General features: G+C 35.5%; 3 protein-coding genes across 4 annotated transcripts; all 3 read right to left on the reverse strand.

Moving 5' to 3' along the window:
* Positions 1-4629: 4629 nt before the first annotated feature.
* On the reverse strand, positions 4630-9821 carry LOC111604490. Its single transcript, XM_023322581.2, has 3 exons — positions 9816-9821; positions 5872-6367; positions 4630-5171 (listed from the first exon to the last, which is right to left on the reverse strand). The coding sequence occupies exons 1-3, from the start codon at positions 9819-9821 to the stop codon at positions 4630-4632; spliced, it is 1044 nt and encodes a 347-aa protein (XP_023178349.2).
* Positions 9822-13187: 3366 nt separating this feature from the next.
* On the reverse strand, positions 13188-13643 carry LOC111604498. The gene is made up of 2 exons (XM_023322589.2): positions 13542-13643; positions 13188-13478 (listed from the first exon to the last, which is right to left on the reverse strand). The coding sequence occupies exons 1-2, from the start codon at positions 13584-13586 to the stop codon at positions 13191-13193; spliced, it is 333 nt and encodes a 110-aa protein (XP_023178357.2). The 5' UTR covers positions 13587-13643; the 3' UTR covers positions 13188-13190.
* Positions 13644-14510: 867 nt separating this feature from the next.
* On the reverse strand, positions 14511-25139 carry LOC111604488. Of its 2 annotated transcripts, none has more exons than XM_023322578.2 (5): positions 25096-25139; positions 16016-16280; positions 15471-15631; positions 15000-15122; positions 14511-14934 (listed from the first exon to the last, which is right to left on the reverse strand). In XM_023322578.2, exons 2-5 carry the CDS (start codon positions 16077-16079, stop codon positions 14866-14868), a joined length of 417 nt encoding a protein of 138 aa, XP_023178346.1. In that variant the 5' UTR covers positions 16080-16280; positions 25096-25139; the 3' UTR covers positions 14511-14865. The 2 variants fall into 2 exon arrangements, with proteins under 2 accessions (XP_023178346.1, XP_023178345.1); XM_023322577.2 differs by lacking the exon at positions 25096-25139 and adding an exon at positions 24332-24796.
* Positions 25140-26272: the final 1133 nt, after the last annotated feature.

Raw genomic sequence — 26272 nt, forward strand, 5'->3', positions numbered from 1 at the left:
AGCCATGACGCGCATACGTAAGAAGTTTTATACCAAACGTTGCAGCCACGAGTTGCGACTAACTCGACGACTCAGCGGCTCAGCGGCTCGCGCCTAAGAGAGCTTTGTGAAAGCTGACGTGCTCTTTGTGGAAAGTGAGCAACATATGAATAGAAGCCAAAAGAGCAGCCACGAATTGTTTGCATGTTGAATTTTTTTGGCCAACGTACGGTATACAACTTGGCCAATATGTTAAATTAAGGTGTCTGGTAAAGGCATATCGAATGTCTCATTATCTGATGTTCAGCATAATTTGCATAACTAACAAAATCTGTGAACTAAGTGTGGGAGCTAAAATTGTCACTAAAGCATTATCTTAATAAACTTAAAAATTTTTTTTTAATTTTCTTAACATTTGCCTAAACAAATGGCAAATGGCTGCCTTTAAGTTAAGCTAACTTTATTCAATTGTATTTGAGCAAACGACCAACATTTTTGTGTTTCACTTTTTCAACATTTTTCCCTGTCACATTTAGTCTTCTTCTTTTTGGACACCTAAAGAGAATGGTTATACCTTTGAGATTTTTCAATTATCATTTGTTAAGCAAAGCGTGGGCGGTAGATCTTTAACTCAGAAGCTTTTTTGCATATAATTATTATTCGTGTTTTAAATTGTCGGCCAAAATTTCACTAAGCAAATTTTCTTTTTTTTTTGCAAAGCATCAAGAATTTTTTTTAAATAGCTAAATAATATATAAATAATAAATAATAATATATAAATAAATAATAATAAATAATATAAATGTTCGTTCATTTTCCGTTATTCTTATTTATTTTTTTAATTTTGAATTTTGTCTTTCCACATTTTATTAACTTATTTAGCTTAAAATCATTTCATTTACTTAATTTTTGTTAGTGTAAGTATTTTATAAAAGTTTTTTTACTTATTTTATTAATTCCAATATTTGTAGCTACCCTTACACATAAAACATTACCAGCTTTTACCTTAAACCCAAGACAAACTTCTTCAGCTAACATTTACCTTATCAAATTTGTATTTAGCACCTACTCAAAGTCCACAAAAATTGCGTAAATGATTTGTTAATTGAATTAACGTTCAAGTTGACACAATATTGAGTTGCATCATTCCCTTCAATGCATTCTGTATTACACACTTCAAATTTTCACATTTCGAAAATGAAAGTTTTCTAACTGTTTGCCGAACAAACTGCAGCTGAGCCTTAAGGCACTTGGTCTCGGTTGTTCTTCTATTGACCCTAACAATTATCAAGCTAATGCGATTTGTATGTAGGCTTTGCCCAGCCCCAAAAAAGATGCTGTTGAGGGCGCTGCCGAATATAGTAGTGCTACATAGACACCTGTCAGTTGTATGTTTAGATAAGGTGACAAAATGAAAGTTGCTAAAATATTAAAAATTTATAATAATTATACCAGACAGATTGTTGAAATTGGGTGTGACGACTGACCAAATTGATAAAACACTCGCTTTGCGAATGTGGATTACGAAATTGCAAAATTCAAGAAAGAAATTTGTAGGCCAGGCACGATCGATTGTTGGCCAACCGACTCGTTTATCAATTTCACTTTCCAGCCAAGATGCGACTGCCAATTAAAAAGGAATAGGGCACAGCCGAGGCGATCTGTCAAAGGTAAACGCAGCGAGTGGCCTGTCAAATGGCTGCTTATGTCCATGCACATGTCCAATTATCATGTTAGAAAAAGAGTGAGAGCAGCCGCAAACGTTGTCAGCGGGTTTCCGACCCAGTCCCAGTGTCAACATGGCCCCTGCCATTGCCATTGCCATTGCTATTGCCATTGCCAGCGACGTCGTCGTCGTCGTCGTCGTCTTCGTCTCCTGTCAGCTGCAATTATCCACATTTTGAGAAAACAAAAGCTGCCGCTGCTACCGCAGCCGGTGGCTTCATGATTTGTCGCCAAACGGCAATAGTGGCCAAAAGAAAAAAACCTTTGACGATATTTCAATAATCGCATCGCCAATGCCAATGCCAATGCCAATTCGACTGCTGATGCGTTAGAAAGCAGTGAAATTTATGTGATCAATCGGCTGCGACTTTAAAATTTGGCTGCAACAACTTGTAATATATAGCCACGCACTTCTCCATACCAGCAAACACGAAAGAATGCAGCCACCAAGCTTGATCTGCTATATGAATACCGTGTAACAGTAACTAGTTGGTTGACATATTTGCCTTATCGATAACAAGATTATCCCTGTCGATGATATAAAATAGAAATCTTTATGCAGCTGGGCTTGGAATTCATATGAGTTCGCATACGACAATCAATTTCTAGTGATTTCTAATGCTTGGCGTATTTCATTTATTGATATCATAATTATCGATATCGATATGTTGCATATTTGAGAGTACAGATATAAGTTAACCTTATTACCAATAAAAACATCAAGCCTTGTTTGTTGTTATCACAATTATCGATACAAATATCTGATACTTGGATTTTGCTTTATGTTATCGATAACATTTATCGATGCCAATAACTGATATTAATATGCAGCAGACAACGTTATGTGTCAACTAAATAACATCTTTATTCCAAATCAATCAATACCTCTAATATCCAACTAACTAGTATTTCTATAGGGTATGTATAGGGTATATATGATTTGCACCATTTTGTTTTCAACACTGCCACTAATTAATTGGCACGTTTACCAGCAGCTCTACAAAAGGCTTGTCCACTACGTATTTAACGTTTTTAATTAGAAGAAGCCAGCGACTAAGACATCAGGCATCAGACTTCAGGCAGAGCAGCATTCAATGGTCAGGGTTTTGTCAAAGTAAAAACGTCAGCAGCCTGCACTCGCTGACAAGGTGAAGTCAGCTTTAACAGCACGTTGCAAGCTGTCAGTCACTTGAATTGAATGCAGGCGCGGGCGGCACGGATGGGCCTCATATCACATAGATCAGCAACGACTCATGCCACGCCGTTTGTCCACTCTGTCTGGCTGTCCAGATTTAATTGTGCGTGTAACTGAAGTCGATAAATATTTATCGTACAAACTCGATATACGGCAAACATTAATTTGTTACACTAGTCAGTTAAGTTTTTTGCCTCAATGCACACTTAATTTTGCTTTCTATATGCGACGCATGCCACTCGCTAAACAGAAATTTTAATTATGCTTAATTAGTGTGGTATATATTTAATATTAAAGCAAGTGTTTATAACCTTTATATAAATCTATAAATAAATATATATATATATTAGGATAAATAGCAGAATTAGGCTGTATATACACATTAAAATCAAAAGACTTGAGACACAAACTTGATTGACATTTTGTATGTTGGTCAAATACGGCATACTTTTTAGATGCAGCTACAACGATTTATTTCACTTTTGTTTGTTAATGAATAAGGCATACTTTTAGGAATGTCATAAAAGTTTGAGAGTTTTGAGAAGCACTGCACTGTGGGCCAGAAATCTCAAATGTTGGCCAAATGTCTGGCATTCACAAGCTATGAAGCAGCTGTCATTTTGTTGTTAATATACCAATATTTAAGTACAGCCAACATGGCCTTTGTCAGATACGAATACGCGTCACCAAATGCATGCAAAAAATTTCCAAATTTTAAAATTTTTATTTAAACAATTTCAATCAAATTTTTTATTGATTTGCATTGGAAAGTATACAAGATGAACATATAAAGAATATAGTAAAGTCAAAATTGACAACCTTCATATATGCTAAGATGTATTCATTTTCTAAATTACATTTCTCAAACAATTTGCAAGTTAATTAAAAGGTTAATATAATTAATATGGAAATAAAAAAATACAATTTACAAATATAATTAGATTTCAGATATTAAAATAGATTTTAATTAATATATATATAAACATTCTAAATAAAGTTAGAAAAAATGTATTTTAATTTGTTACATTGCCATGGACGTAAACCTAAATAACTTCCGCCGCCCGCACAAAACGCTGTCCCGCACGACCGAAAAACGATTGCCGCGATTGCTGATCATTACCCAAATTGGAAATGTTTTTTCTGTCTTTCCCTTGGGGCTACTGTAAACAAAAATGTATGTATACACATATGTATGTAGGTACAGAGTGCCATGACTTTGACTTCTATTTCAATGTTTTTGGCGGTAATGTTGATGATTAGGCAGCAAAACGTGAAGTCAGCGCACGCCCATTGTTGGGCCAGGTCTCAAAGAAATCGCTGCGATGGCTTGTCAAACGTCTAATTAATCACATGCCTCACAGTCGCGGCGCCGCAGTCGAGCCTCGAACCGGGAGCTCACTTTCTTCACACATCAATCACAAGCGTCGAAGCTGTCGTGCAATGTAGCTAATTATTTCAGCTGCCCAGAAATGAAACAACCTTCGTTTTTTTTATCTATATTTTGTTTATTAATTGTATTGATTTTAATAAATATTTTATATGCAAGTAACTTAAGCCTATTTACAGCAAACTTAAGCGAAAATAATTTAATTTAAATGTGTAACTCGTACTAGCCTAAGCCAACTTTTCCACTAGTCCATCTATTAACTAATTTAGTAAAGCTGCGCCCTCGCAAAGTCGCTGACTAAAATTGTACTCGGTGGTCCTTTAGCCGTTGGGTCACAACTCGCTCACCGAATCAAACTTCGCGCCGGGTACTTTGTGGGCAGCAGCGACATGGGATCAGTATTGTTGGGCACCTCGTTTGGGCGCTGATCGACATATTGTCCGGTCTGATATGCGCCATAGGGATCGGAGCGACTTGCCCAACCGCCTTGCGATTCATAAGAGTAGCTCTGTCCGGGTAACTGCGACTGGGCCTGTCCATTGCCGTGAATGTGCAAGTGAATCTCCTTGCTGGGCGGGTGTGATCCCGATGGTGGGCTGCCACTGAAGCCAGTGGGCGTCCACGATTCCTTGGCATGCGGATTCCAGCCAGGATAACTAAAACTGGGCGCTGAGTTCTCATACTGACCGAAAAGACTCGTCTTTAGCGTCAAGAACTTGCCCAGTATGGCGAGCGCGTTCATCACCACCAAAACCTTCAGCAGGAAGAGAGACTTCATGCCAATGGCGACCAGAAATGCGACCATGGCTGAGAGCACGCCAAACTTAAAGATGATGGGGACCAAAGCCATTTGTAGACGTCGAATCTTGCCAAACGTACGGCCCTCTGCAAAACAAAGAAATTAGTTGAAAAATGCAATACTTTAGTCAAGTTCGCTGCCTAAGTCTTTTGTTTTTTGCTAAGCAACCTAAAGACCTGACCACTAATAATGTTCATTGAATCGGCATCGCTGCCAAATTAAGCCAGGCTTTTTATATTATCATTTTATATTATCAATTGGAACAACAAACAGAGCTGAACGCTTAGCAATGCGAAAGTCTATAAAAAGAAGGCGACCGAAACGCCGAAAATAAATAAAAAACCATAAATATTTTCTCAGCACTTAAAGATGCGTGTACTCTTTAAAAAAATGTTTATATATATGTATATAATAATTTACGCGAGTCTAGAAGAAACGAAGGCCGAAAGTGAAATTACAACAAGGTGTTTGCGATGAGAGAAAAAACATTTCACAACAAAATCTCGTAGACCAAGCGGACTCTAACAGAAATTAAAAGAAGAAAAAAAAAACAGATAAATTGTTGTTAACACCTTTCGAGCACCTTTTGCTGTTTGGCTGGGCTTTTATTTCTCTACGTTGTTTCTAGTCAGGTTTCATTGAAAACGAAAGTGGGAATCAGAGAAGTCGCTAATCAGTAGCTATCATTCGATGCTGATTGAAAGAGTTACATAAACGCAATCAATGAACCACTAATTGAGGTGTGGGACAGATGTGGAGTAGTTGCAGTCGTTGCATATTACTCACCCACAACAGCTGGCTTCTCTTTGTTATTGTCGCCGTCGTCGTCATCACCAAACAGACTTTCACTGAGATCGCTGCGCAGCCAGCTCCAAAGTGTGCGCACCATGCCCCAGACACTGAGATCTGTGGGATCAACTGCGGGCTGCAATTGATTCTTGTCTGTGGTCGAGGGCGCAGCTACTGAAGCTTCCTTATCTGCTGATTGCTCTTCCTCTTCTTCATCCTCCTCATCTTCATTATCGTCCTCATCAGCCCCGTCCTCGTCTTCATTCTCATCATCATCGTCATCGCTGCTATTAGCTGGCTTTTCAGCAGCTGCGGGTGTTGCTGCTGCGGCTGCTGCGGCTGCTGTATCGGCTTTGTCTTCATTGTCATTGGCATTAGACGGCGGCTTTTCAGCTTTTTTGATTATTTTGGCGCCCAAAGCACAGCTCAAAAAGCACAGAGCCAACAAGACGGCTAGCAATGAGCGTCGCGCACTTGAACTCTTTGTGAGAAACTGAAAGTACAAAGTGTTTTAGAGAAATTATCAGATTATGTGTGTGTGCAACTGTGTTTGTGTGTGTGTCATTGCATTGTTCAGCAATGACATCAAAAAAGGCGCACTTTAAGCGCATTTCATCATACGCACACGGAAATTGCGTAAACAAAAGACTTAGGCAGCAAACTTGCCTTTTGTAACAGACCAGACCTAACATTGTAATAGAGACAGTGCTGTGAGAAATGCTTGCCAGAATGCACTTAAACTAAAGCCCTGCGATTTATATTTTGTTTTACAGTCATATTTAACACGATCATAAAATATTTTATGATCCATACAACATATGGGGCTAACAGCAATTCCCATTTGGCAGTCTTCAACGTAAAGCGCCCTTTATGTAATGTTAGCTCTTGTAGCAACTAGTTTTAGTTTTCAAACTTTAAATTTGTGTCAACACATCCGTAGCTATGAGAGTTTAGTAGTTGCTGTTGTTGTTGTTGGGCATCAAAATTAGCATGTAAATATTTGCAGTATGTAAATGATGGCAAAAACCTGACTCATAAATATTTCAGCATTACGTTATATTCAGTTTTGTGGTTTTTAAAAACATTTCCAAATGTTTTTAGTCAAAAGTGCAAAAGTGAAATTCCAAGCGAACAACAATTGATTGAATGATAAGAACTAAAAACAAAACAATTTGGAAACAAAAAGAGATATCCACATCTTGACTCTTAGGCATAGTTGCGCAGCTTCTGGCGTGGCCCTTAGCTCTCAATTAGCTGTTCATTTCTTAGATTTTTCCCAACAGAACTGAAAGTACAAGCCGCTTTCCATTTTTAGAACTCAATTATATGGGCAGACAAATAGAAAACATTTGTTTTCCGATTTCTAAATGTGCTCGAAAATTTCCCTGGAGCGTGGCCAAATAAACAAAACAAAACAAAAAGTTGAACAACATTTTGTATGCGTTGTCTTTAGCTTCACAATAGTTCTAAGCAAAATTATGTGGAACTAACGGATGACCCGGTTGGCCGGTAAACAAATGCCACCTGAGCTCGAGGAATTAATCAAAACTGAATGATGTGACAGTTTAATTAAAAGTTGAATTCGCATGCCCAGTGGAAGCCGTTGGCTCGACATAATTTGTGATCGCTTTTGTATATTATACAATAAAACTTATTTCAAGCATTGTTAACAAAATGGTTTCTTCTTTTGTTCGTCTTTGCCTTTTTTCGCGGTCAAGTTTGTGGGCCAAATTCTTTTGGCTCTGTTTTTTATTTTGTAACTGTAAAGCGAAAACTTTTGGCATTGATTAAATGTATCCAAAATGTATGCTGTTAGACGTGAGACAAATGCAACTGCATTCGCATCGTGTTCGAACAATAGGAAATTAAAAAGAAAGGCTTTTACTATGATGTAACACGCGTTTTCCCGAATTTCAAATTTTATTTGCGTTTTATTGGCATATAAATTTACGAGTGAGTGAGTTGCGGCAATATATGAAAATGTCACTTTGTTTACATTTACATATTTGATGTTAAGACTGGCTCACTGTGGCTGAGATAGTTTTTCCAGCTTAGTTTCACTTTGTTTGTTTTCGTTTTTTGTTTTTTCTTCTTCAAACTGCAATCAAATTTAACACTGCATGAATAACTTAATCTGCATCTGTTCAAATTGATTTCGTCATTTGGGAGAAATCTTTAAAGTTATTTAAATAAAATATTTATACTAAAGAAATTTCTTCTGTTAAACAGTTGCCGTTTATGCGCGTTGTTTGCCAAAAATCGTTTTTACATTTATTTAAAATTTAGCACATTCGAGTGAGCAGCTGACGCGAATTACCTTGTTAAAATGGAAAGTGCTGTAAGCTGAAAGGCACTCAATTGTTGAGTAGAACTCATCGATGTATCATATAAAAACTTTAGCCTAAACAACTATGTGAGCTATGCGAACTATCTCTAGAGTTAATTGTTATAAATGAAAATATGATTCAAATTATTTGGACGTAGGCATTTTTCTGAAAATTTCCATGAATCACCCATTGTCCATGCTCTAGAATAACAAAAATAAAATTGAGCTAATGAAGTCTTAATCATACAAATTAAATTCATTAAAAATTACGTTTTTTTCGTTATTGTTTAGTTTTTTATTTTTTTGGGCTTGGCTTTTGCCTTTCATAAGCTACATTAAATTTGACGCCCTAAACTTTCCTCTGGCAAATATTTGCGTAGGCTCTGCTTTAAGTTGATGTATTTATGGCTATCTTAAATTTTATGCTCCGCAGCGATAAATGGCGCATCAAGTTTTACCTTGCATCCAGTGGCCAGTGGCCATAAAACTATAAAAGACAAACATAAACTGGGCATCTTAAAAACACCATGGTGATGCAATTAAGGCACGTGGACAGATGCATAAATCTAATTATAGCTTACCAGTGCGCATTATCTAATGGCTAAACGAGTCGCATGTAATGCGATCGTTAAAGTCACAGTTCATGACACAAAAATCGAGTGGCCAACAAACGGAAAACACTTTGAGCGCATTTAATAATAGAGCAGCAGACAAACAAACAGTCGTCTGAGCTGGCTTCAATAGAAAGTTGTCGCTTGTTACTTCTTTTTTTTGGCAACAATAAGATATGTGTATACATTGTCAACATGGCCAGAATTGTTAGCCAAGTGATTTATTTTGTCAATTGTTAATAGCAAATGTATATTGCCATTTAGAAACGGCCGCGGTGGTTGGCCCTTTTGTCAGTGTCAATTCCTTTGATCAGAAACAAATGGGGAATTGAGGTAAAACGGTCACAGAGCGCGTGCCAGGCATACGAATTGACTGTAGCTAATGATTTAAAGCTGATTAAGGCGTACCCTGTACTTATTGGTGGAGTATGTGATGTGGCAGGCAAAGAAACTTCTGTAAGTCCATTCTCCAGATGTTGAGAGAACTTTTTTTTAATATTTATTCACTTATCTTATCTTGCTGTATAGGATACATTTTTTATGTTTTAAATTTTATGTCTCTATAGCTCAGTTTCTAGCTGCATAGCTGAAATATCTTATATTCACAAACTATATTTATTATCAAATATTTATTACTATTTATTCTCATATTCAAAATCAGCCAAAGTTGAGAAATTTCAACTTAACAATTTCTAATATGAATTCTTATTTATCAAATGCAAATATATTCATTTCCAAAATGAAGCCAAACTTAATGTAGCAGACTTGAGGCCTCTCGAAATACAGCCTATTCTCGCCCCAACTTTTCTCTTACAGCTGCCACTAAGCAGGCAGCAACTCTAAGTCCCACTTTCAACTCTTCAGTTGATATATCAAATATCAAGACGCATATAAATATCACTTGCACATCTCAGCAAATTCAAGACAAATTCAAACGAAACAACTCACATCTGTTCTTGCGCACAGGTCGACAACATTTCGATCTAGTTTTTTTATTTACTTACCAACATGATTATGGGTTTAGTCTAGCAGCTGGCAGAATGATGTGTTTTCACTTATTAATTGACTGTGTTGTTATATCGTACGTATCCTAAATTATTTCATTGAACTCTTCGAGTTAGCAAATTAACTAACTGCAACGGCTTCAATGCTCCAACGACTTTCACGCAACTAAACAGCAGCAGCTGTGGCAGCAAAAACAACAACAGCAACAATTCTTCAGCCGACAACACACACGCAAATTGTTTTTGGCCTGATCAGCAGCAGATGCGAATCAAAATGGTATCGAATGAATTTAGTTTTGGTTTAACTTGTTTTGCTTCTTGACGCGACTGCAGCGCTTGAGTTGTGCCCGTTGACTGGCAGTTGGCCATGGTCTTGGCCAGCAGGTAAAGTCTGGACTGGGGAGTTGCACGCGCAGTTGGATCAAGCAAAATTTTTGTCTCTCGACCAGACCAGTCTCCGTAACACGCGCTTCTTCAACGTGTTTGCTTTTGTGACTCTCGCGCTCTCAGTTACAATTTCGTTTTCAACACTTTCTTCACAATTTTCCCCTAAATGGCGGCAGCAACAAATAGCAGACGATCGCACCAAAAAATGCCGACTCAGTGCTGTCTCTACAGCTCCCCTGGCATCTGCCTCTGCACAGCTCCCGCTCGGCTCTTTGTTGACTCTATTACGAATAGCCGTGCAAGGGGCCAGAGCATAAAAGTGTTTTGCGAACGTGACAACAAACATGCTGCTGACGTCACAGCCTCTTGGCTGGGATCGACGCACCACACGCCGTGTTTGACCCACCCAACCAGGGAGCCACACAACAGCCCAACCACCCAACCACAATTCAACCCATTGCCCTGCCACAGCTAAAGCTTTCACGTTGCACGTATTTACTTTGATACATGTGGCACAAACGATCTTTTATCTTCAGGTATAACAACTACACTTTCTTGTTTGTTTTTATTATTCATAAAGTTTTATTATGTCATAAGAATCATTGGGTAATCAAATGTCAAATGATTTTATTGTTATACATAATTTTGTTAACTCAAATGTTATTTATAATTATTTATTATATGATTTATTATTAGAATATTTAACCATAGTTGCATAAGAATTGATTTATCATGAATTATTAATACATACTATTATTACATACAAAAACTATTACAGCTATTTTCGAGAGTAGTTTAATGAATTTCAACTCATCAAAAAATAAATAAATTTTACTAATTTTATATTAATTTGTATTTATTATTTTTAATAAATTTATTGATATTTAAGAAATGTTAATAAATATTAATAATAAAAAATTATAAATATATATTATTTTTTTTTATATATAAAATTATAAAAATATATTCTTTTTTTTAATTTATTTTATTATAATTAGAAAATAATAAAAAGCTTTAAAACCTATTATTTTTAATAATTTTTAAATTTTTTATTTTTATATTTCAGTATTTATTCACAACTAGCATTTTGATTTAGAACAATGAATAAATTGAGATATATTAAATAATTATTAATGTTTTAGAGAACATAGAATACAACATAAGATTTAAATGAAAAGCGATTTAAATTCAAATATATGTTGAATGATAGACGAAAAGCTTTAGAGTTAATTCATTACATGAAGAAGAGTAAAAGACCAAAATAATGTTGATACAAATTAACAATTTTGGTATATTAATTAGTTTGATCCAAGCATATCTACATCATCCAAGCCAAAAATAACTATAGAACGATTCATCAAACGTTCGACTTGCTCTTCATTAGCTATTGAACATTATTCAAACTAGATTAAAGAGCATCAAAAGTTCGTCTGGTTGCACATTTTAGTTTTGTTATTTCTTGTTTTGTATGTAATCCTAACTCGTGTTTGCCGGTTGCCTTTTACCCGCTCTTTTGTGACTGTTTTGACCCATTTCTCCACAAAACCAATCACTCTCTCACTCTCTCTCTTTCTCTTCCTCTTTCTCGCTCTCCCTGCCTCTTGTTACCTCCCATTGAGGCCCATTCACTCGGCTTTAAGTTTTCTCACAGCAACTGCTTTGCATGATAAAAATACGCATAGTAGCGGTTGTTGATAAGCAAATGTTATTTATGCGCGTGGAGCTCGTGTGATGTAAAGAATTTAAGATTCTTGAATTTTGATTTCTGGATCATAATGCCCATTGAGAAGCGCTGACAATAGCTTACAGTTAGCTAGAACCTTAATTTAGACTTAGTCCAATCGTAATAGCAGCTCAGAATGTGGGTTAAAAGTCAAGAAACTACGTATGGACACCTTTGTGGTTAGCGATTAACGTGAGGTGCAGTCGTACCTGGATGTCAAGTTCAGTGCTTGTCGGAACAATGTTTACCTTGCCTATTAGCCATTACATAATGGTACCCAACTGACAGCCGAGTGTGAAATCCGTTAGGCACATGTGGTAATCGCAGCGGCGCACTGCCAGACCTAATGTCATGGCCAGCGCTGTAGCTGAAGTCGCGGTGTCAACGACTCCGTCTAGCACGAGGTCTCGGTCTGCAGCTCAGTCAGTGATTTGCTTGCAGGCAATTGTTTGTTTTGCTTTCAGATGCTCGAAATGTGTCAAAAGCCGTCATAAATGCCTTAGTGGGCCCAACGTGGAACATGATTTCCTAACGGTCTTCACGCCTATGACATATCTGGTTATCAAAATGACATTATTACTGGTTAAATCATTTGCATTTCTATGCTTTACTCCCAACTGTTTCTAAATTTTTTTTTTATATGCAACATAAATAGAACACAATTTTCTTATACTTGCTCATGAAATGGAAGAGAGTATATTGATTTGGTGCAATGTGTGTCTGAAGAACTGTCTATCTATATGCATGAATGCATAGTCTAACAGCAAGAGACTTGAAATTGATATTCCTTGTCCTATAAAGTGTGAATACATTTTATTCAGTTTAGAATGTAAAAGCTAGAGAGTTGAATTTTGAAGTATATATTTTTGTAAATATTAATCCAGAATAAAAAAATGCTTAACTTATTGAGCCACACTCATTTGGCTTCGCTCAAATTGACTAAGATTTTAATCTCCACAGTTTTATGACTAGAATCTCATAAATTCCTTTGTTTATGTTGACCTGTTCTGCTGACAGCTTTTAAATTGCATTTATTTGCCTCTTGCGAGATTGAAAACATAAAAAGTTTAATGTCTTTGGGGCGTGGCAGATCGGAAAACATCAATTGAATAATAAATTTAGCTCTATTTGCAGCTCACTTTAACATTATTAGTTTTCATTAAATCTAAGCTTTATTAAACAACATGCCAGTAAATTCATAAAAATATATAATTTCACAATAAGCAACAAACTATGATTAATATTAGTAAATTGTCGTCAATTAATTACTTTTTACCAAAGTTACTTCGATAGGCATTCGCATAGTATGCCTGCCAGTTGGGCGTATTGAGCGAGGCATAGGGATTGTAGTAGTTGTTGTTGTAGTAAGTAGGATACAGATATTGACCGATAACATAGGGCCAAATGCGTATACTAATATCGTTGTTATAGTTGCTCGGCGTGGGATAATAGTAAGGCGTTGCTGTCGAATAGTAATAGCCAGTGAGACTAGAGAACGTTGGGCTGGGCGTATTGTATGGATTGTAGGGCGTATAGTACTGAGCTGCAGCGAACTGTAAAAACGAAAAAGAAATAAATCAGATTTTATATGACATGAAATAAACATTAAGACTTACGGCTAAGAGCGCTAGGAACAGCAGGCAGCAGGATTTGTGAGCCATTTTATGTATTTTATTTAACAATGATATATTCCAATTGGTTGTTTCTCGTTATGGCTAAGCTCTCCGACTAACTGTGTTAAAGAGTGCTCAATGGCATTTTATAAGTCGTGAACCGGGAAGCTGCAATTTCACGCACCGACACCTACAGTCGGCTTTGCTGTTTTTGCTGAATGTTTTCTAATTTTTGTCTTTATTTCGTTTTATTGTTATGAATTCCAACTATTTTTATGCTGTGAATTTATAGTGAGAAGTGTAGAGAAGGGTATCTGAATTTTGTAAATTTATGCTACAGAGTTTATACATTTTATTGGTATTTGGAATATGTGGATTAAAAATATAAATTGAGTAGATAGATGTTCAGCATAGACTCCAAGCTCCTTTTAATATGCATTTTATTATTCAATATTCGTAATTCTTGATCAGTATGAGTTGTTCTAGCCATGTTTGTCTATCTATTTGTCTCTTTTTTAATATGATTCTACTTACTAATTGAGCATAAAAAATAATGCAAGAAGCGATCAAGATTATGATAATTTTGATCATGATGCTCACAATGAGATTTATTATACTGGTGCTGATTATTATAAAGTTGATCTTAGTAAATCAACAACTTTTCAGTGTATTCCCTCTTCAGTATTGGCCAAAACACTCTTACCTAATTGACTACCCTTGTTGTTTCGTCATTGAACTTGACTCATCGGGGTTGTTTACCCATTAAAAGTCGCCTGACGGTGAGTCCCACAACAAAAAACAAATACAAAGGCAGCAAAAAAAATCTAAACTAAGTATAAAGTAATTTCCGACACTTTGTTAATAAGTGCAAAGCATTTTGTCCAATCGGCCCAAATTGGTAAGAAGGAATATACAATTATTTGATTTGCGAGTATTTCATATATTTTACATTTCATGGACGCAATTTGTGTTCTGTGTTTTTTTATTCAGCTTACAAACAATTACATTATTTGTAATTTATTTATCGACGACCTTCGCATTGCTGTTAGTTGGGCGGCCTTCTATTTACATTATTTACACGATGCTCGGTGCTCGATGCCGATGCTCGATTCTTCAAATTAGACTACATACAATTGTACACGAAACGTAACTCAACAAAATCGTCAACAGATCTCTTAAATTAGTTAACATATTTATTTATATGGAAACATATTCACTTCCATTGCGTCAATCCACCTCTGCTTCTTCATCATCATCTTGCTGGCTCCATTTAATTTAATTAGTGTTTGCTCTTTCTCAAAGACAATAAATATTTAATTAATTGCATTCAATAGTCTTCATCATCTTCGTCTGGCGGATCCGTTGCATAAGTCAACTCATTCAGATAGAACCATTTCTAAAAATGAAGATTTCAAAATTAGTTTATAATGTTTTGCATAATATTTATAAGTCTCGACTAACCGGCGATTCTGTGCAGTTGAAATTGTAGTCCCAATCACATATTCTGTATTCCTGATTAAAGCTTGTCTCATTGGCGCACAAATGTGGTATTCGATTGCCCTCCTCGTCGCACATGTGAAATATCTGCAATTGGTATTAAATATTAAATAAATTAAACTTAAGCAAAGAGAGATTTATAACATCATATGTATTATACATATTATTTTATATTCATTTAATAGAATTTAAATACTTGTATCCTAATATTTTTTTACTTTTATTTTTAATTTTTTTTTTAAATTAAAATTTTTTTAAAATTTTTTTTTTAATATTAATTATTTAATAAATATATTTGTCTTTCAATTTTTATATTTCCTTTTGCAAGCTTGACTTGCATGCAACACTTTTGTTGCCTACTTTTAGGCAGTTTCATAAAACTCAAAGCTTCAATCGTAAGCTCTTTCTGTTGCTCTCTCTTTCGCACTAACTCACCTGACAATTGTACTCCATGTCCGCATAGAAGCCCACCGAACGCCTCTTGCAATCAAAGGAAAATGTTATATTATCTAAATTCGTCCATTCCTTCGTCTTGTGGTTTTGAAATACTGGACTGGCTGGTTCCTGGGCATCGATGGCTACCAGCAATAGGTGAGCTGTAGAAGGAAAAGAGGCTTTAGAGATACTTCTATTGCTAATATTTAAGTAAGTCTGTTCGCAGATCTAACACATTTTAAAAGTTTAGTCAGTTATAGAATGCATCAACTTCCACTTATAATATATAAAGTTCATTTTCTCTGCAGGCTCATCAGCTTTTTATAGGGTATTTGCTCTACACTATTCCCTACATCTTTCATTCCACCTATTCTTACTGCTCTGCACACTTATTATGTGGCTCACGCGTGCCATCGATTCGGCCTCAAAGTAATCGTCTAATCAACGCGCTTAGCATTCAATTATTCTGCCAACTTGTGTCTCGGCCCCTGCTCGTGTCTTCACGTCCCTCGTGTCTGTTCGGCTATTGGGGCCATAGTACTCACCTAGTAAAACGCCGGAAAGCCATAAAATTCTATAACTGTAAACCATTTTTGTGGTGCTGCACATTTTGGCCAGTGTTTTGGTTTGGCTTGCTTCGTTTCTCTCTCAATCTCTCTCGATGTCCACTGCAATGCTTGCAAGCGTCGTTGCTCTCTCTCTCTCTCACTCTCGCTCACACACACAGACAGACACACGTGCTACGCGTCCATTTAGCTGGCAGTTTTTCAATTAGGAAGCGCGGCTTTGTTTATGGCAGCTGGCACATGGCTAAAACGAAAAGCAAAAAAATAAAATAAGATAAACATTGATTTGTTGTGGCAACTGGAAACGACAGTTAATTGTTAATTGGCGCCCAATCTTGGCTTTAACAAACACACACTCGCACACGCACACGCACAGAAATTCATTAACTACATTACAACATCTTTAATAAAGACGTAAACAGAGACGGAGGCAACCTCCATCTCTATTGCTTTACATGGTCAAGCCAAACCCGCGATTTTTCATTTTTGGGAATTGAGTCATAAAAAATTGTACCAAATTTTGAACTGCTGACATCAGCATTGACCCGCGCCCGCATAACAACAGGATATAGTTGGATATACATTTGTACGTCTAGACACTGACCCACTTAGGTCTGTGCCGCACTGTCTGTCAATTCTATACATCAATCATTTGACAGCGGCTGTCAAATTAACACACAAACAGTATAAAGCAGGAAAAGACAAAAGAAACGTTTGAAATGCCATTAAAAACAATATTTCAATGGCAGATCCAATCAGAAAATAGAATTTATGTATGCAAATTGATTTGATTTTATTTCTTTGTTTTTTGTTTTTCGGCCGGCGAGCAAAAGAAAGAAACGACCTTGCTCACGATTGTTTCTTGTCGTTGTAGTTGTTGTTGTCGTCTGGGCTAACTCCAATTAATGTGTCAAGCAGGCAGGCAGGCAGGCAGGCAGGCCGGCAAACATGCCGCACAGGTCGGCCTCCAGACGAACAACCCGATTGAGCGATTAGCCAGCCGCTGATTGCATTTAATATATTTCATTTTATTGCTGTGCGACGATCTTTCTCTTTCTCTTTTATTTTATATCTTTTTGCCCAAAACAAATCCTTGACATTTTCTTGAAATTTATGTCCGGACATATGCGACGATTAACATCGCGCTTAAGTCGGCCCAGTCGCTTCAGACAAATAATCGTAAATTGTTTTGCGCCTCCCCCGCATTTCCAACTAATTTTGTCGGCCACGGGAACAAAGTCTCCAACTCTTTCGATTCCAACTCCAGCTCTAGAGACTGCCACAAAATGAATGATATGCAGATTTGGGTTTTTCGCTTGCTCAACGTTAAAGGTCAGGCAGACGAGTCAACTATGCCAGCCAGTGTGTGTGTGGAGGGAACAGCAGCTGCAGAGTTAAACAAAGAGGCGCCTGCAAGATGACACAGCAGCCCAATGTCTGCGGCCATTGGCTGTTTTGTCTTTCACCTTTTCCGTTGACCATGGCGCCTGACTCCCCGCTCAATTATGATCTCTGCCCCTGGCTGCCTACCCTCCACGCAGCCTAACTGCCATGGCGATTGTCAGAGCCAAAGCTTTTAAGCGTGCGTTAAAATTTCCGCAAAAAATGCGCGTCTTATTAAATGTAGAGTAGTGCCAAAGAGCCTATTGAATACATGAGTTGTCCGGGAACTTTGCAAATCTGTGTAGAGTATACTAGTGTAGATTTAAATTGAGCAAATTACATTATAGTTGGTCTTAAGTTCATATCAAATTTTGCATATGTTAGAGTATAAACTTAGCTGACAGATCTTTTATTACTATAATAGCTATTTACTAGTTCCGATTGGACTGTACGATCTAATTGATTATTCAAATTGTATATACTTGCTCTAAAGCTCATATGTAGCACTAAGTTTTATATATTTTAGAGTACATGCCTAACTCCTGAAAAGTTATGAGTCCCCATTTCCAAGAGAATTTTAAGATATAATTGGCTATTTAAATAGCTTTTTGCTGAGAATATTTTCTTGGCCAAAAGTCAAACTCAGATATTTAAGCTGAAATTTCAATTTTCTAATAAAAGTTTTTTATTCCAATTTCTTTTCACTTTTATTTTTGGAGCACTAGACATATGTATGAAGTATTGTCTTAACTGACAGCATAATAACTACCTTTCAAACTACTACATTTCAAATCTATAATTGTAGCTCTTCAAACCTCTAATAAATAATTCTTATTTAAGTTCTTTTGCAAAAACATTCGAATTTTTTAATTAAATATATAGAATAGATAAATATTAATTATTTATTTATTTATTATCATTTGTTGTCTATAAAATTTTCAGTTTAATTTCATACTCATAACCTTTTTTTTGTTTGCCTGCTCTGACTTCTGTTGCTAGAGAAATAGATAAAGACTTTATGATTCCAAATACAGAGTAAAGAGATCATTACTAAAGAGATCATCCCTAGATAATCCAGCTAAAACATTATAAAAAGAAATTCTATCAAAAGCTTATCTACCTCGATTCTTGCCCTAACACAGCATAGCATGATAATTTAGGAAAAGAACTGCAAGATATAAGGTCTTAGCAAGATATTCTAGGAAGAGCTTAACTTAAATGATCATCCTAGAAAGTAAATAGTAAAATCGAATTACTTCCATGCCATTTAATATTCCAAGCTTATTAGATTCCCTTGCTGAAGCACACACACCTCATAAATAAGTTAGAAATTTCCCAATTAACAATTTCTAACTCAAGACATTCCCCCCACTCACTTCTGAGATTCTTCAGCGAGAGCATTTACACTTCGTTATGCTAAGTATTGCCTAAGTTTTCTCTTAAATATTTTTGCTATTTTTTTTTCTTCTTTTTTTGGCTTTAATGTGCAGCGGCGTCACTTTTGACATTTTCTGACAAGCGTGAGAAGCGACTGCAAAAAAAACTACTACAACAACAACATAAACAACAAGTTAAAGAAATAACTGCGCGCGAGTCTGCTGAGAGGGGGGAAACCATCCATGACTGAGCCATCAATTTGCTTGGCTGCTTTGCGTGGCGAGCCGTTCTCAACTTACATAAGATGCGAGTAAATCCCAAACGTCAAGCATAGCCATGTGCAAGACCTTGTTGATGTCTTATTTTTTCATTACTTTTTTTGGTTTTTGCATTCCAAGCGCATGCGCGACATTTTTTTGGAAAGTTTGTTTTGAATTTTGTTGGTTCGGAAGTTTGCTGGCGTTGCCTTGCGAAACATCGCACTAATTTGTTAATTTTCGACGCGTAACCGAAGGCGCAATGTTTGATGGCATTTTTTTTTTTTTTTTTTTGACCCTATAATTTATGCAAATTGCAAATTATTTCATTTGTCGTAACAGCAAGAGCAACAGCAACAACAACTTCGACAAACTTTATTTATATATATATTCACGAAAATTTCGATTTTCATCAAAGAAAATGCAAGTGGAAAGCTGAGAAAAGTGTTGTTGTTTTTTTTTTGGATTTGGTGTCTCTGGTTGCAGCGGAAGCAGCACTAATTGGCGGAACTGCTCGCCAGCAACAACAACGACAATGCAGGTGAAAAGATTGAAAGAAAAGCAAAAAATGTTGAAACACCAGATGACGACACTTGAGACGACTTATGGCCGCAGCCGCCGCCCGCCCCGTTAACGGATACCGCACTTACATAAGTGCAAACATGGCTTAATCATCTCAAATGCAGCAGCAGAGGCAGCAGCAGCAGTTCAATTGATTAGGCCAAGCTGCGGTTGCAGTTGCAGCAGATGGTATTGAGCTGCATTTGTTGGCGCCGCCGTTGACACTTGGACTTTTGCACACATTTTTTAGCGTCATTAAAGCGACAACAACAACAGCAACGAGAGCTAAAATTTCATTTAATTGATCAACAGCAAGAAAACTTGTTAGCTGACCAGATTGACCAGCAGCAACGGCAGCCCCTCCCCACCACAGATTGGCCTTGAAAAAACCGTACGCAGAAATGCGCTTAATACGAAAAATCAATATCGAAAACACACACACACACATTCGCACACTCGCACACCCAGTTGCTGAGCAGGCGGCAAAAAAAAAGTTGTTCACTAGCAAAAAAACCTGATCAAAATCGAATTCATACTAGCTGACAGCAAAAAATAAATTTTAAATAAAATGAAACAGCTACACCAAAGCGCTAATAAAACATAAATTTAAAATATATACACACATATATATAAACACGATCTTAGGCAAATAAATATTGCATATATGTAGCCATCGGAAAGCCCCGGGTGTGTCAAAATTAACTGATTGTCAAATTCAAGTAATCAATATGAGTAAATAAATATACGAGTATCTATATATATATATATATATATATATATATATATATATATCATAAATGTTTGTTTTAGTTTCTTAATGAATCCATTAATAAAAATTAAATGTGCAAATTTTAATTTCAAATAATAAAATAACGTTCGTTTAAGGCAAATAAAGATGTTGCAAATTGCGTTAAATAAATAACTTAAATAAATGAAATAAATCAGAAAGAAAAAAAAGACAACAAAATGGTTTAAAATACTACTATAACTAATAATAACAATATAACATCATACAAAATTATGTAAAATAAAACAAAAACTAAGAAAAATTAATATAATTCATTACAAAAAAGGAAGACAATAAAAACTGTAAATTATAAAATAAATATAATAATAAAAGTTATAACAACTACAAATAATAAAATATAAAATATAAATTTAAAAGAAAAATTAAAAAATTTTTTAATATGAAAAATAAATTAAATTAAAAAATAAAAAGATAAGATACATAAAATAAACATTAGAAAAACCTATAAAAGATGTATAAAAAACTTTTAAAAGAATTTAATAATAAATAAAAACTCAATTCCTAATCATAGAAACTGACTTAAAAAGTAACATATAAAAGATTAAATAATATGAAATAAATACATATACATAAATATTGTATTAATTTTCATAAATATATATTTGAATAATAATACCTGTATTGTCACTTTGTTTTATACTTTGTTTACAATCAACGCCTACAAATTAAGCCGCGTATTCATCAAGACTTCCTCACTTCCTAAACTTTGCTTTTATATTTATTTGTTAGCTAAAACTCGCTTTTTTTATTTTTTTTATTTTTTTATTTTTTTGCTTGCTGTTAACATTTTGGAGCTTGTCAGCTTGAAAGGCCGTTCAAAACTAATAATTCATTAAGCTGCCATTAAACGCAGCCACATCAGGCATCAATCGATGCGGCGATCCGTCTATCGATCGTTCAGTCAATCGCTGACTTAAATGCCATTAACAAAAGGCAGCGGACAGCTGCAAATCGGCTACCGATGCGAGCGGGCGAACGAACAACTTCGATCCGGCGGACAATGAGGCGTTAACATATATCAGCTATTCGTATATTTTTGTTATACATATATATATATATTTATATATTCGAATATTCGGTACAAGGGCAACAAACAACGAGCAGAAGTTCAGTTATCTGGGCAGATGCTCATCTGCTCATCAGGTGCATATATTTATGGTATATATATAGATTTGATTAACATTACCTTGCTCAATTTGTTACGGTAACAGCCCATCGAAGGTGCTTTGATTGATCGCCTTGATTGAGCGCTCCTTGTCCAACAAACATTGAAAACAAAACACAAATAAACCCAAATTATCAAATATATAAAAATTAAAACTCATGCGAATTTGACCAAGTGCCAAGTGAAGTGGTGATTAGACTGCCTCAGCGATAGAAGATCAAATGCTTTAATGCCGTTTCAAGATTATGTAGCTGTTGAGCATAGAGTATTAAATACGTGAGGAATTATTATGAGGAAGACTGAAATGCATCTTTGAACTAAGCAAAAGTTAAGTTAATGTTTTTCATCTCAGAGGTCAATTAAATGAGAATCGATATCAGCTAAAGGAGATCAGAAGTGAGATCTGGTGCTTATAAACTCTGATATAGACGATCGACTTGGATATTCATATTGATTAAGATTAGCATTATTATTATTATTTTCATTAATATCATTCAGTTTTTGAGAAGAACTCTTAAAAGACATCCATTTAGTTTATGAAAGCTATAAGATATTATGTCATTTAATATATTGATTCCACATTATTGTAAAGTTTTGGTATAGAATATTTATCTGATGGCTTAGCTGCCTGCATAATCACACCTAGCATATAATCTATATATCTATATCTATATACTCTATATGTATATATACATATATGCTCCCATAATTTGTAATTCAAATATTTAAAGCAATTTGATCGCCTATCTTTTTTGTGAACCGGTTGGCATCCCTGTTTTCAAATGCTAGCCGAGTTCAAGGCACGCCACGTGGCGTATACGTGATGTGCCGGGCTGTTGGCCAAATGGCTAAAAGCACACATTGCATTGCGATTGCCTTTTCACACAATTAAGCATCAGTAACAGCCGCAGCAGTAACAACAATTACAACATTAACTAACTGCCTTGTAATGTGGCAGCAATAAATTTTATGTAAATCGTTTTTGCTGTAAGCCATTTTTACTTTTATTGCGGCTAAAGAAGAAAACGGTGCATGGTTAAACAATGCAAATGAATGGCATCCAGCATGATGTGCAAACACACACATACATACACTGTTCACACACGACACAAGTTCGTTGAGTTGGTTTCGCTGAAAGATTTTCCAAGAATGCGCCAGCCAAGCACCTGGCTGAGCGGGTGGCTCTGCTATGCTAGTCAAGTGTCTGTCGCACACACAAACTCACTCACTCGCACACACACACACACGTACACACACAATAATAACAACAACGACAACGAGTTTTTGTCGCTGGCACTTTTAAAATTTATCGATTGCAGCCACACGCTGTTCACAATTGCAACTTTGTATTCATGAATAAAATATTTGCCACATCTCACATGATTGTTTTTAATAAGTTTCTATTTGAGCTAGCTATAAATAAACTGCGGAACGTAATCGATATTAACAGTAATTTATGTGTGTAGAAATATAATATATATAATATAAAAATATAAGTATATATAAAATATAGAAAATATTTATTAATATATTACCATACATATAAAATATAAAATATAAATATATATCTAAATATAAAATAAAATATAAAAAATATAAATATGAATATAGAAATATTTATTTTATTTAAAAAATTAAAATCAAAAATTAATATTAAAAAATAATTAGAATTATTATTTATAATATTAATAAACAAATGTTTAATTTAATTAATTGAAAATTAATGAAAACCTCACACAATATTTTGAGTATTTTTTTAGTAATTTAAAAAAAAGCAGAATATAAAATTTTATGTTTTTTATTTAACTTTTAAAAAATTATAAAAGATAAAACCATAAAAATATTTTTTGTAACTCTTCTTTTTCCAACTCGTTATAAAATAATAAGAAAAAATATATAAATAGAAAAATCAAATTTTGTTTAAAATTTCTTAATACATAAAAATGACTATAAAATATTAATAAATAAATAAAAATATAAAATATTAAATAATTATATTTTGTAATTCAAATTTGATAGCTTAATGCTATAATTAATATTCAAATGCTTGACTCATATATTTTCGATTCCTATCTTAAAAGCTGTCAGCTTAAGCATCGAGCAATACTTCGACAATTCCAATTGACACTTTCCAAAAAAGATAAAACAGGAATATTAATCAGATCAGTAATTCCAATTGGTGTCCAATAAGCTGATAATTTAAGCTCATTCAAACGAGCATTAAATGCTATTTAAAGATATCAAAGCACTTCCAGGAACATTTCTTGACATTTGTCGAAGCTAATAGCCACAAAACAGAAAAACATGTTTGCATAAAAAAACCCCCCACAAACTGATAAGTATTTGGCAAGACAAAGCCGAAAACACAAAAGCTGTCTGTCTCGTCTGGTAGCCAAAGCTTCGATCTATTGTGTCTGCATTCTTTAGTGAATGGCAAAGTTTAAGACAATTGCAGTTGGCAAGTGGCTAGAGAGTGTTTTTTTGTCAAATTAAGGCCAATGCTTTCTCGTATCAAAAACGGAATTGCTGGCCTCGTCAACAGTTGCTGCTGCCGCCGCTGCTGCTGCCATTTGCGATTAGGCATTGAATATGTTAATAGCAGCAGCGCACAACCATCGATACATCATTAAGCGTGACAAGAATTGCATAACGCATGCTCAGCCAGCCAGTCAAATGTGGAGCAGCGCTTTATATAAGCGAGCTGCAAATGCAGCTGCGTTAACTGGAGCAGAGGAAGATCTTACCTTCCAAATGGAGCAGGGCCAAGGAAAGCGTTGCGATTGCCTCAGCAATAAGCAATTTTGATAGCAGTCGCGGCAGAGTTATTTCTTCGTTTTTGTTTATTTTTTATTTAAATCGCATTTGCATTTGGTGTAAACGGCGTGCGATCTGCTGATATTTAACACAATTACGTTTTATTACATAAATCAACTTTTTCGCTTGTTATTTCTTTTATTTATAACTATTTTTTTTTGCACTGGAAAAACTATTTCTGGGCTGTTGTTTCATCGACAATTGTTGTTGGCGCTATTTCGCCACCAAACAGCAATAATAATTTTTTTATTATTTTTTTATTATAAATATTGCTCTTTCTTCACACGCACAGCAGCAACAGGCCAAAAGCAATACCAATATCAAGACAAACAAGAGCAGTCAATGCTCAAAGCTCACACACACACACATAGAAACACAGCTACAGCTACGGCTACAGATGCAGAGCGAGCGAGCGAGCGCGCGCGCGTATCCGTCAGATACGAAAATCGTTATAAAGACAAAGCAACAACCGTTCGCTGGCGCGCACGTCGCACGAATAAAATGCGAAGACAAGTAAAGGCAAAGCCAAGCCAAACACTTGACGAAATTCAACTTTAGCTTTGACTTTGCAAACACACACAATGCAAACGCAAACAAAGTCACAAAAACAATATGTGAAAAAATATTTATAATTTCTTTGCTTGGCTTTAACGCACTTTGTTTGTGGCCAAATGCATTTGTAACTAAACTCAACTCAGCTCGACTCGACTTGAATTTGGCACTTGGAAGCCACCGAATTGCGTCTGAAAACGTTGGCAAAGTCTGCGCTCAACTGGTTCGTCGGCCGTCGCTCAAATTGGTTTTATATGCGTCCGCCTCAGCTGAGTCGGTTGGCACTCGGATTTGGATTCGGATTCGCTTACAGCTTCCAGCAGTCAGCAGTCAGCAGTCAGTTGGCCATCTGCAGCTTAAACTTTTGTCTTCGGCTTTAGCACGACTGCGCCAAAGAAAAGCAAAGACCAAAATTGAGGTAGGCTTGGGGCGCACTGAATGAATCTGCAGACGGCGCTGCCAACTCAGCTCAAAACTTGTACGGCAAAAAAATAGAGCGAAAAAAAAACCAAAAACAAGTGAACATTTGAAAACTCATTCATAAAGTTGAGATGACAAACTGCAAGCGCAGCTACACTTTACAAAAAAAGGTAGCGAGTATGAAAAAAGGCAAATAAATTAGTTTTAGCTGAGCAAAATGAATTTACAACACTTTCTAGTTCCAGATCTTTTTTATAAATTATTAGATTAATATTTTGTTATTCATAAAGTTCCATTAGATAGCGACACTTAGCCAAAAAATGTATTTAGTTTGAAATCTTCTTTAGCTCCAAAAACTTCTTCAGCTGCAAAGAAAAAGCTTAGATTTGTCAACTCAAATTCAATTTAATGAACCACTTGAATCGTTCATTTCAGTTTCATGAACTATGGTTACATCATATTGAATCACTAGTTCACTTAGCTTAGTTATTGTTTAGTGACATATATTATTAGGCACATATAAGCGATTCCTGCTGCAGAGTATGTTAGTTATTTAGTCTTAAAATTATTTACACACACAATTAGTGCAGCAGTGTGTGTACGTATGTATGTATGCATATATGTATGTGCATATGTATGTATATTCACATGTGCATATGTATGTGTACATATGTGTTTACATGTGGGTGTGTGAGCATAAATGCATTTGTGCCCTTCTGTAAGTAACAGAAGCCAAACCATGATTTGCAGCAAATTTACAGCGTGACGTGTTTTTCGGTGATGCCCTCCTCCTCGATTCTCAAAAATTCAAGTAAGGTTTGGAGGTTTTCATGTTTCATATTGTGTGTGTGTGTTTTTTTTCAAGTGTTTTGTTTTTTAAAGTCCATAAAGTCCAGTAA

Source organism: Drosophila hydei, unplaced genomic scaffold, assembly GCF_003285905.1.
Source record: "Drosophila hydei strain 15085-1641.00,03,60 unplaced genomic scaffold, DhydRS2 tig00008128-arrow-arrow-pilon, whole genome shotgun sequence".
In the NCBI taxonomy this organism is placed as follows: domain Eukaryota; kingdom Metazoa; phylum Arthropoda; class Insecta; order Diptera; family Drosophilidae; genus Drosophila; species Drosophila hydei.